At 60.1% G+C, this 12,037-nt stretch overlaps 1 protein-coding gene and 1 long non-coding RNA gene across 3 annotated transcripts in view; one reads left to right on the top strand and one right to left on the bottom strand.

Annotated features, from left to right (window-relative positions):
• RIN3 (Ras and Rab interactor 3) overlaps positions 1-702 on the bottom strand; it is a 117,096-nt gene extending 116,394 nt beyond the window's left edge. Inside the window, exon 1 of the mRNA XM_051826438.3 lies at positions 376-702. Within this exon, the coding sequence (XP_051682398.3) occupies positions 376-482 (107 nt within the window). The 5' untranslated portion in view covers positions 483-702. The remainder of the gene's footprint in view (positions 1-375) is intronic.
• Positions 703-7,687: 6,985 nt separating this feature from the next.
• Positions 7,688-11,978, top strand: LOC103351663 (uncharacterized). 2 transcript variants are annotated; one of them, XR_011385022.2, is made up of 3 exons: positions 7,914-8,230; positions 11,449-11,554; positions 11,667-11,978. It is a non-coding gene; the product is annotated as an uncharacterized LOC103351663 (long non-coding RNA). The 2 variants fall into 2 exon arrangements; XR_016226874.1 differs by lacking the exon at positions 11,449-11,554 and having other exon boundaries at positions 7,688-8,230.
• Positions 11,979-12,037: the final 59 nt, after the last annotated feature.

Here is a 12,037-nt window from a genome sequence, read left to right as displayed (position 1 = left end):
GTGTTTGCATCCAAAGTTCGGGCGGAGCGGGGCCGCGTCTACACCGGCAGCGCCGGCTCTGACAGGTCGGGGCGCCCTCCCTGGCAACCCGGCCGCCCCAAACGCGCGCGGGTTTCCTAACAGCACCGTCTGCGCTTCCCAGTGTAGCCAGGTCGTCGCGTCCCGCACACAGCGGGGCTGCCCTCCTCCGCGCAGGACCGGTCTGGCTCTGGCCTTGGCCGCGGCCGTGGGTTCGTCTCCGCCCGCCACCGCCGGTGTCCCTCGGCCGAGGAGCTGCGAGGGCTCCTGGGGGCGGGGAGGCGGAGCGGGGCGGCCCGGCTGGGGCCGAGCGCGGGTTGGGGCGGTGGGGGGGGGGGGGCGGGCGCCGCGACTTACCCCGCGGGGTCCCGGCGCGTGGACGCCCCGGCACGTCGGCTCATGTCGGCGGCGGCCGCGGGACGCTGCTCCGAAGGGCTCCGGCGCGCGGTCGCGTGCGCTCGCATGGCCCCGGGGAAGGGCCCGAGCGGGCGCCGCCGCCGCCGCCGCCCCGCGCCGAGTAGGGAAGCCGCCGCCGCCGCCGCCGCGCGCTGGGCGCTCGCTCCCGGCGACTTCCTGTATCGCCGCGAGCGGGGCTTTCAGGAAGAGGCTGGCCTTGGTGGTCAAGGTTTTTTTGTCAAGAGCCATTCGGCGGCGGCTCGCGGCCCCGAGCCCCCTGGGACACACGGAAGCCCCAGCGGCCGCGCCCCCGGGGCCGGGCCAGGCGGCGGGCGGTGCCGGAGCCGGCGCGCCCGGTGCGGACGCCCAACCTCGGAGTGCCGCCTCCGCCCGCTGGGGCAAACTCGCGGAGAAGTCTCGGGGTGGGCGCGGGGCCGCGAGCGGAGCGCGCCGACTGGGAGTCCCGGCCTCGCCTCCACCCCCAAGCCGCTGCAGCCTCAGATCCAAACGGGGCGCCTCCTCCACGTCCCAGCCCGGGGGCCAGGCTGCCTCCCCTTGGCTGCCTCCACGGACGCCTAGCTCCCTACCCCACGAGGCTGGCCTCCAATTCATCTGTGTGGGGCGGGGGTGGGGGGCTGCAGGTGGAGACAGCCAGCCTGCTGATTCGAGGAACAGCCCGGCAGCCCAGGCGGGACCCGGAGGCCTCCACTGTAGTGCCTGGCTCTCCAAGTGCCTCTTGCACCTGCCCTGTCCCCAGAGTCGCCTCGTGGGCAGGACTTGAGCCCAAGAGTTCGCCTCAGTCTAATGCGTGTCTCAGCCTGGGCACTGGAGGCTGGGGGCCAGACAAGGCTTCGTTAGCAGGGGCTGCCTTGGGTACTGAGTGGGGAACAGCACCCTTGGATGCCAGAAGCTCCACCTCTCCCACTGACAACCCTCAATGCCTCTCCTGTTGCCAGCTGGGCTTTCGTAGATAAGGATACTGCCGGGAGAGAGAGGAGGGGCCTTGTCCGAGACCCCTGAACAAGTTGAGGCTGGCGGGGATGGAAGCCCAGGGCTCAGCGGGCAGCACCTCCAAGCTCTTTAGTTGTTCCCCCCACCCCACCACACACTCACACTTTCTGCCCCCTCTCCTGGCACGTGTGCCCATCTGCCTTCTGAAGCTAGATAGGACTCCAGGTCCCAGCGAGCAGTGATGGCCGTGACAGCCCGGCCTCCTGGTGGGGCTGCGCAGTGCTGCAGCCATTGGGAGCCGACCGGCACTTCCTGGGAAGGTTTAACGGAGCGGCGGCCTCTGACCCAGCAGTCCCGCCCCTAGGTGAAAACACCTGACCCCGTGAAGCCTGCCCAGGGGTGCAGCGCGGCAGGTGCAGCCGCCTGTCATGCTGGCATCCTACTTCCAGTCCAGCTCCCTGCTGGTGCACCGGGGAAAGCAGTGGAATCTGGCTCAAGTAGTTGGGTCTCTGCCAACCATGTGGGAGACCCAGATGGAGTTATGGGATCCTGGCCTTTGTAGCCATTTGGGGAGTGGACCAGTGGATGGAAGCCCCCACCCCCCCAACACACACACTGTGGTCATTCTGCTTTTTAGATAAATCTTTGGAGTCTGAAACTCCATCTGAATCTCCCATGTGGATGGCAGGGGCCCAAGCACTTGGGCCATTCTCCACTGCTTTCCCAGGCCATTAGCAGGGAGCTGGATCAGAAGTGGAGGAGCCAGGACTCGAACTGGCACCCACATGGGATGCTGGCATCATAGGCCATGGCTTAACTAACCTCTGTGCCACAATGCTGACTCCCAAAATAAATCCTGAAAGGAACGAAAACCTTGCACAGGAACGTTCATCCCAGCCTTAAGGTGGGAGCAGCTCGAAGTCTGTCACTTGAGTGGATGAACACCGTGCAGCAGACTCACACGGTATTATTATTACTGTTAATATGTAGTAACAATATTAATATTACTAGGCCGCAAGAAGGAACAAAGTGTTTTTAAAGTTTTGTTTACTTATGTATTGGTTTGGAGAGACTGATGGAAACAGAGATCTTCCATCCACTGGTTCACTCCCCAAATGCCTGCAATATTGGGGACTGGCCCAGGCTGAAGCCAGGAGCCGGGAACTCCATGCAGGTCTCCCAAGGACTCAAGTCCTTGGGTCATCATCCACCGCCTTCGCAGTGGCATTAGCAGGGAGCTGGATTGAAAATGGCACTCCCTGGCCGGCGCCGCGGCTCACTAGGCTAATCCTCCACCTAGCGGCACCGGCACACTGGGTTCTAGTCCCGGTCGGGGCACCAGATTCTGTCCCGGTTGCCCCTCTTCCAGGCCAGCTCTCTGCTGTGGCCCGGGAGTGCAGTGGAGGATGGCCCAAGTGCTTGAGCCCTGCACCCGCATAGGAGACCAGGAGAAGCACCTGGCTCCTGGCTTCAGATCAGCGTGATGTGCCGGCCGCAGCAGCCATTGGAGGGTGAATCAACGGTAAAGGAAGACCTTTCTCTCTGTCTCTCTCTCTCACTATCCACTCTGTCTGTCCAAAAAAAAAAAAAAAAAAAAAAAAAGAAAGAAAGAAAGAAAAAGAACAAAAGAAAGTGGCACTCCCACAGGGGAAGTGGGCACCCCAGGAGGCAGCTCAACCTCGGTGCCACAACGCCCACCCAAGAGATCGGTTCTGATTTTTGCTACAACCCGATCCTCAGAAAAATGCACTAAGTGAAAGAAGCCAGTCGCCAAGGGCCACGTCCTACTTCTGTGAGATGTCCAGGGCGGGCAAATTCACAGAGGCAGAGGGCAGGCTGGTGGCTGCCGGCGGCTGGGGCGAGGAGAGACCAAGAGGAAGCCTGGTGATGGTTACGGCGTTTCTGTTCGCGGTGCTGAAAATGATGTAGAATTGATCGTGGTGATGTTGCACAACTTTGTGGCCACACTAAAAACCCTTGAGTTACACTCTGTAAGTGGTGACTCGTGTGGTATGGGAGTTGGACCCCAATAACATGATGCTTTTAAGCTGGGGGGGGGCATGTGCAGGCTTTCGGAGGCCACGGAGCCTGCCCCAGCCCACACCCCACCCCGTGTGCCCGTTCCTTCAGGCGCCCTTAGCACATCATGCCCCTGCCCCGTCGATGCTCCTCCCTTTCAGAGGCTGAACTGGGTCCTCCCTGTGTGGGAGACCCAGGTTCAACTGCAACCCCGGGACTTTCTGGCTCGGTAGCCCTGGGGAGGTCCCTTGCCCGAGCCTCAGTTAGCTCACCTGGGGAAGCGATGAGTACGAGCGAGGTGGGCAAGAAGACGCCCCCTCCAGGCGGCCACTACTGTTCCTCTGCTCTGAAAACAAGCCCACCGGCACCTGAGGTTGCACAGGCCTCTGCCAGGCCTCCCTGGGCTCCAGGGCAGTGGTCCAGCCGACTCTTGCTCCTGGAACTGTCCTCCAGAGCCTTCTAGGCTCTCCTGGGCTGGGAGGAACCCCATTCTTTCACTCCCCAAAAGGGCTCCCTTCAGCTCCCTGGGCTGTGACAGGGAAGCTCAGACTAGCCCCTCAAATCTGGGTTCTCCCACCTGCTCGAGGCAGCCAGAGCCCTCTGGTGGAGGCTAGATGAGGCCCCTTGGGACCTTGTTGAAGTCACTGATGAGGGAGGGGTTTGCACGAGGCCAGAAAGCTGAGCAGGGCTGTGGCCCCTGGTGTATCCCAGTGTGACGAGAGGCCAGGCTGGCCCTCAGCCCTCCTCTCAAGCCCACTGCCCATGCCCATGTCCTTATCTCCAACTCTCCTCCTGGTCATAGGTCTCAGGGCTCCTTCCTCCCCACCTTCAGTATGCACTGTTTCTCTAAGAAGTCACCCATCCCCTCCCCCACACTCATCTGTTGGTTTCCAGTGATGATAACCCCTCTTCCCATTGTAGAGGGAGCACATGACTCTAAACTGGCAATCAAATCTATGGATTTACTGGTCCTGGTGATTGGTTCATGGATGAGCACATGACCGAAGCTGGGCCAATGAGATCCTTCCCTGGGACTTTTTTCTGGCACAGCCAAGGAATGGCAGTGGTCTTTCCCCAGCCCCAAGCTGGTGTTAAGCTGGGAGAGTTAAGCCTGGGGGGCGGGCGATAGCCATTCTGGGCCACCATGTGGTCAAATTCTACTTAAGAAGAGAGTGAAGATCGAGTGACATCCTTTGAGGCCCGGATTCCTGCGTGCTTAACGTTAGACGTCGCAGTTAAAGCAGCTAATCAGTCTCTCTTCTTTTCTTTCCCTTTCTTCAAAACTCGAAGTCGCCGGAAGCTCACTTCTACCGGTTGTCGCTGAAGACCCAGGCCATCCACACGGCAGCTCCAGCCAGTGTCTCCATTCCCCTGCTGCGTCCAGAGGTGTCCAGTTGTGGCAGAGCTACAGGAGCGGAGGGGTAAACCCTTCACGTTATCACCCCAAAATATGAGATGCTGCTTCGCATCTCTGGGGCCCTCGGGGTGGCTCTCATGCCCCAGCCCCCTCCAGCTTCTGCACAGGTGAGAGCCAGTGCACAGGGTCTTGAGCAGGAAGCTGGGGACTGCCCAGGGGCAGGGCGCCTTTAGGGAGGTTGACGCTCGGCCTCGCTGGAGTTTCTGGGGGACTTTTAGTGAAAAATCTGCAGAGCGCCCAGAAGCCCTGCCCTGAGTTGGATTAGCCCTCCGAGGGTGCAGCGTGCTCTGACAACAGGAATCCCCTACTCTGTGGTGTCCTGGGTATGCAGCGGTGCCGTGGAGTGACCGTGTCTCCTGGGGCGAGCTCTGTGCCTGCGTGTGCCTCCGGTTCCTCATTGCTATGGGAGAATGACAGCACCTGCCTCCCAGTGCTGCTCTGAGCTTCTGCTGGAGAGAGGGCGCTCAGCCCACAGCCAGGGACTTCAGAGAGCTCAGAGAAAACGCAATGAAAAGAGATGCAGATTTGGGGGGCACGTTTTTACAGTCTATTTATTTGAAAGGCAGGGAGACAGAGAGGTCTTCCATCTGCTGGCTCACCCCCAAAATGGTTGCAACAGCCAGGGCTGGGCTAGGCTGAAGCCAGGAGTGGGGAATTCAATCTGTGTGTCCAATGGGCAAGACAGGGAGCCAAGGACGAAGGGCATCCCCTGTGGCCTCCCAGGGTGCACGTCTGAGGGAGCTGGAATCAGGAGGATGCCGGGACTCAAAGCCAGGCCCTCCAGCGTGGGAAGCCACCAGGGTCCCAAGCAACATCTTGACCGCTGGCCCAAAGCCTGCCCTTCCACGAACTCTCTGCACCAGTCCTGTGTCTTACTATTTGTCCTGGGACTGGAGCCCTCAGTGGATCAGTCAGGTCCCCCAGGAAACCAGCGGCACTTCCGATTGGGATAACTTGGGGGAGGGTTTAACAGATGTGAAGATGAGGATGTCCCAGGGAGGGAGCCGTAGCCTTCAGCTCTGTCACCTTCCTCAGCCCAAAGTCTGAGGCCAGGGGTGCAGCCGTGGAGACCCTGGGGGACAGAGGCGCTGGGACTCCCCGCCTCCCTGCCTTCTCATGCAATGGGACTTCCAACAGCTAAACTCAGCAGGAAGCCGGGGATGTGGGGGTTTGGGGCCCATTGTTCAGTCCACAGGGATCTGTGTGGGGACAAGGAGGGCTGGGCCAGGAGGGAAAGCCGGGGGTCAGATGAACTGGCTCCCATCCTGCCAGGCCTCTGGCCATGAAACTTGGGCAAATCAGCCACCTCCATGCTTGGTGCAGCGGTTACCATGCCTGCATCACCCACTGGAGTGCCTGCATTCAGGTCCTGACTCCACTTCCAACCCAGCCTCCTGCTGGCAGCAGGTGATGGCTCAAGTTCCCGAGTCCCTGCCACGCACGCGGGAGACCCAGATGGAGTTCTGGGCTCCTGGTTTCAGCATAGCCCCGCCGTGGTCACTGTGAGCATTGGGGGAGGGAACTAGCAAGTGGGAAATCTCCCTCTCTCTCTTTCTCTGCCTTTCAAATAAGTGAATATAAAATACGTTAACATTCTTTAAAGCATTGGACATGGGAGTGCAGCACCTCAGGCCCTGCATCCCAGCCCATCTGTTAGCTGTCAGTGACACGTGGGACAGGCACAGGAGTCCCTGGATGAGCCCTGCTGAGTTCCTGACCAGTGTGATTGTCAAAGGCAACAAGATGCTTGCTGTTTGGAATATTTTGTTCTACAAAAGTAAAGAGGGAGAAATTAGCTCCCTTGCAGTTTCATTCCCTGTTAGTTTGGAAAAAAATCTGAGAGGGGGAGAGAGAGAGAGAGGGAGAGAGAGAGAGGGAGAGGGAGAGAGAGGGGGAGAGAGAAGGGGAGAGAGAGAGGGAGAGAGAGAGAGAGAGGGAGAGAGGGGGGAGAGAGAGGGAAGGAGGAGGAGGAGGGAGAGGAGGGAGAGGAGAAGAAGGAGGAGGAGGAGGGAGAGGAGGGAGAGGAGGAGGAGGGAGAGGAGGAGGGAGAGGAGGAGGAGGAGGATGAGGAGGAGGATGAGAGGAGGGAGAGGAGGAGGAGGGAGAGGAGGAGGAGGGAGAGGAGGAGGATGAGAGGAGGGAGAGGAGGAGGAGGGAGAGGAGGATGAGAGGAGGAGGATGAGAGGAGGGAGAGGAGGAGAAGGTGGAGGAGGGAGAGGAGAAGAAGGAGGAGGAGGAGGGAGAGGAGGAGGAGGGAGAGGAGAAGGGAGAGGAGGAGAGGAGAAGGAGGAGGGGGAGGAGGGAGAGGAGGAGGGAGAGGAGGAGGGAGAGGAGGAGGGAGAGGAGGAGGAGGGAGAGGAGAGGAGGAGGGAGAGGAGAGGAGGAGGGAAAGGAGAGGAGGAGGAGCTGTTATTGCAGGCTCTCAGTATCTTTGGGGTCAGCCTGCAATGAAAGTGTTGGCTCCAGCTGCGAGGCTGTGGGGTGACCTTGGCACCAGTGTCAGGCTAAAGGGGGAGCCTCTTCTCTGCTCCCACTGACAGCCGGCCGGCGGCAGTGGGGGCCTGGCCATACCCGGCCCGACTGCTAAGAAATGCTGAAAATCTGGCTGCTTTCAACAGGAAAGTTTCCAACTTCTAGACCTTTGGACGGTTGCCGAGGCACGGTGGGGGCCCTGTTACCCGCCGGGGGCCAGTTCTGGGTGTGACCGAGGTCTAAGCTCTGTCATCCCCCCTGACGCCCCCCAAGTCTGCCTGTCCCATGGCAGCTGTGGAGAGACTGACCCTCCTCCCTCACCCGATTGCTGCTCCCGGGCGGGAGGGGGAGCTGATTGTCCCTCTGTGACGGAGAGGAGTGGGCGTCTCGGAGAGAGGGGTGCTGAGAGGCCGAGGAGACACCCCATACGTTTTTTAAGCAGCTCTGAGCTGTGCTATTGGGGCGCTTCTCGTAGGCATCTTGAGCCCACTGGGGCAGAAAGCGGGGCTTCCAAGGTCTCTCTCAGGGAGCTCCCCGCTTCCCGCCCACACCCCAGCTGCGTCTGCTCCTCTGACTCCCAGGGCTGTGCCTGCAGCCTGCCTGCTCCCTGTGAGCCCGCCCTGGGAGCAGGGATGCAGACGCCCTGAGGTTCTCGCGCTGCTGGGAGCCCTAGTGTGGGCGCAAGCTCCCTGCGATCAGGGACGCAGCTTCCTCTGGAACGCACGCTCGGCCCCGCCCCCCCCCATCCTGCAGACTGTGGGCACTTCCTAAGCTCTGCTGTGCCCCACAGCAGGGACTGTAACCACGGATGAAGTCTGCCCGTTTCCGGGTTCTGAGGATCGCCCTTGGACTGTGTACTGTCAGGAGATGAGTTTTTAATGAGAGGCCAAGCGTGCTTGATTGCTGCAGTCTGTGAAGTTCCTGACACCAGCGAGCTGTCCCCTGGCTGCAGCAGGGGTGAGTGGGACGAGAATGCTCTGGGTGCAGGGGTGGGGGTGGGGGGGCTTGAGGGCCTCAGCCCTTCAGCGGGCATGGGGAACGGGGAGGCAGCTGGCTGAGGAGGGCTCTCCCATCCTCCTCCGAGGCTGCCCCGGGAGTGAGGGAATGGAAAGACTTTGGAACAGTGACCCTGGGAAACACAGCCACAGTTGGGAGCGGCAGCGGCTCATCACCTCCAGGACAGCTCCTCTGCCAGGGGGCTGGGGCTTTGCTCTCGAACCAGAGCTCCTACTGTGTGCACTGCACAGCGGCCCCACTGTGCACCAAGGTTGGGTGAAGGACTCCAAGGGTAAGGCCACATCGGACGTGACTTCAGCCCCCTTCCATGGGAACTCACGCTGACCACGTCCAGTTCATCCAGGTACGCCCAGGTCGAGGGCTTCGGATAGCTGAATACCTGGGGAAAATACTGTACACACAGTTATTATTCATTGGTGTGTAACAAGTTACTCTCTCATCTTGTAGCTTTAAGTCACAACAAGCAGATTTGTTTTGTTTTTTATTTGTTTTTGCTGTTGTTTCATTTAATCTGCAGTTAATATTTTTTTAAGATTCATTTATTTTTATTTGAGAGGCAGAGTTACAGAGAGAGGGAGAGACAGTCTTCCATCCACTGGTTCATGCCCCAAATGGCCACAGTGGCCGGAGCTGGGCTGGTCCAAAGCCAGGAGCTTCTTCCGGGTCTCCCACGCAGGTGCAGGGGCCCAAGCACTTGCAGTTTCTATAGGTCAGGAATGGGGAGCAGCTTGTCTGGTTGGCTCTGGCTCAGGAGTTCTTGTGAGGCTGCATTCGAGCTGAAGTTAGGCAGCCCTTTTGGACTATGAGGCAGAAGCTATATTCCCAGGAAGGCAGAGAGACGGCAGGGGAGGAAGCTGGGCCACCGGCACCACAGAGGGTCCCATCAGGCCTGGACCAACACCCCTGTCTCCCCCTGCAGGACTGGGGTGTGAAGTCGCCCCCTGCCCCAGCTACCGGTATTTGTTGTTTTCCATACAGTAGCATTTCAACAGGGAGAAATAAGGGAAGGGTCTCCTAGGGAGAGGAGATGGTGAAGAAAGATCTGGAAGCAGGGCCCTACTTCTTGAGTGATGCCTAAGAAACTCACGGCGCCCCCCATGGGCAGGCGCGGGAACTGCGCCTCACGCCCGGCCCCCGCTGGTCTTCTGCCAGGAGCCGGCCTGCGTCTCACTTCTTGGTGTGGGTTCTGAGCACCACAGCTCTGTCCTAGCTCTGGGGAGGTGAGGCTGTGATTTCTTTCTGTCTCACTTCTCCCTTGGTGGGATGTTTACTTCCCCCCAAGACTGAGTTGAGTGTTCCCAGTTCCTCCAAGTGAGAAAACCCGGATGGCTCATCTGTGGGAAATCTGATGCCACGTGGGTCCTCCCAGCCCCATCCCCAGCCCCGACCTGGGTCCCTGCAGGTGGGAGTCTGTGGTGGGCGTGCCCCTGGGCCGGAAGCTCCTGGGAGCCCAGGTCACAGCAGTCCCTCCTCCTTAAAGAGCTGCTGAGAGGGCCAGAAGCTGTGGCTGCCTTGGAAACTCACGGCGGGGCTCCTGTCTCGGCTCTGCCCTGGTTGGCCCTGTGACCTTTCTCCCAAGTGTCTCAGCCTCGGGCCCACGTTTCCTCTCCTGGAAGACAGGTGGCGCTTTAACCACCTACGGCTGCTCGTGCAGGGTGCACGGAAGGTGGCCTTGTGACAAATGTTAGTTTCCCTTCGTGGACTGATTTTTAAATTTAAAAAATGTATTTATGACTTGAAAGGCAGAGAGAGAGAGTGTGTGTGTTCTATCTGCTGGTGCACTCCTCAATACCTACCACAGCCAGAGTTGGGTTGGGCCAAGGCCAGGAGCCTGGAACTCAATCCAGGTTTCCCAAACAGGTGGAGGGTCCAAGTATTTGAGCCTGACCTGCTGCCTCGCGGGGAGAGACTGGCAGAAAGCTGGGTGAGGGTAGAGCTGCAACTTGAATCCCGCTCTCCGATATGGGTTGTGGGCATCCCAAGTGGTGACTTTACTGCTCGACCCAGTGCCCACCTGTGCCTTGTTAAGTTAGCAACTGTTTCCTTTGTTGAGGCTACTAAGAGCAGAGACGTCCAGCTCTCTGGGCCCTTGAGCACTCGGCTGCCGTGCTTAGGGAGTGTGGGTTCAATTCTGCTGCCGTTGGTTAGTGCACAGGGTGGTGCTGAGGACCGGAGATGGAGAGGAAGTGACCTCCCTGCCCACCAGGGTCTCATCCCCAGAAGCTTCCCTGCAGGCTGTGGCCCTCGCAGTGACTTGGGCCAAGAGCAGGGCCAGCTGGACAATCTGGGGGACCTGGTGCAGAGTGAAAGTGCACACCCCCTCGCTCTGCAGGTGTTACCAATTCAGGACGACCCCAGCAGAGCAGGAGGCCTGGATGGGACCCCTCTGAGCAAGGGCTCTGGGCGTCCACACAGGCTGCCATGCCCAAGAAGACACAGCCCTGCGGCCGCACTCTACCTGCTCAGTGTCCAGTGACCCTCGCTGGTCCTGTAGCCCCCCGAGCCTCTGCCACATGCAGCCCCCTGGCCCAGAAGCTCATGGCACAGCCCCCGCTTGCCGGTCAGCAGCCCCACCGGGGGTCCTCGGGGTCCTGGCTGTGGGGAGTGGCTTCCATGTGTGCACGCTGCGCTGTCCACCACGCACAGTGCGTCTTCCAGGGGCTCTGGGAGTGTGGCTGGAGCTGTCGCCCACTTGGTTCGCCACATCCTTTATCTCCGGCCCAGGCAGACATCCCAGACAAGGCGGTCTGAGAGCCTCCACCCCACGCCTTCCCCTAGCCCCAGACTGAGACGCGGGCAAGCAGGTGGGTGGGCGGGACCTTCCTCTTGGTGCCCCAGGCTGTGGTTCCGGATGGACTCTCGGACTCAGCTCCACCCCCGAGCCTGGTGCGCAGACTTCAAGCAGCCCAGACCCTGGTCCCCAGCCCTGGGGGAAGGAGCCCTCTGGAGAGAAGGCCGAGAGAGCTAGCGTGAGACCTCCGAGTGCACTGGTGCATCTCGTCACACGGCGTCTGACCGCGCGTCACCTGCCCAAAAGCTGCCACCCCTGGGTGTTGGCCACATTGTAGCCGCCAGGCCGGGCAACAGGGATTCAGGTCTCCTGTGCTAAGATGGGGTCTTCGCCGCAACCCCGCTCGGGGCTTGTTCTGTTTTTGCAGAGGATGGGGCGGAGCTTGCTAGGATGGACACCTTGGGCCCTGCCCCCTTCCGGCTGCTGACTAGAACCTGCCTCTTACCTAGATGCCCCTGCGAATCACGCACACGGTAACGTTCGCGGGGGCTCCCAGGGCAGTGTAGGAGGAGGGAATGAAGCAGACCCGCAATGGTCCGTGATGCTTCCAAGAGCTGTGACAGCAGCTTTCTCTCTGCTGGGCAGGACCAGGACAAAACGAGGCCCCCGTGAGAACAATGAGGACGCGGGACCCCGCGCGAGGCCCCCGTGGGAACAATGAAGACGCGGGACCCCGCGCGAGGCCCCCGTGGGAACAACCACCAAGAATCCCAAGATGGTGACAATGAAGCCGGGTGCTTCCGATGGGGGGGGGGGCAGCGTGTGGGACTGCACAGGTGCCACGGCCATGACCTTGAGCACGGAAGGAAACAGAGCACCCTGGACAGGTCGTGCTATCCAGTTCCCTGTGGGAGTTCTTATTGTCAAGTCTTGTAATTAAAAAGCTCCAACCTCTCACCCCTTGTGCAGTTTTTCTCCATACGCAAATATAAATAGTTTCGAATGGCTGTAATTAC

This window comes from Oryctolagus cuniculus, chromosome 20 (genome assembly GCF_051225735.1).
Source record: "Oryctolagus cuniculus isolate XC-2025 breed Fujian yellow rabbit chromosome 20, ASM5122573v1, whole genome shotgun sequence".
In the NCBI taxonomy this organism is placed as follows: Eukaryota; Metazoa; Chordata; class Mammalia; order Lagomorpha; family Leporidae; genus Oryctolagus; species Oryctolagus cuniculus.
The sequence above is the reverse complement of the archived record's forward strand: the minus strand, read 5'-3'. Positions and strand labels throughout refer to the sequence as shown.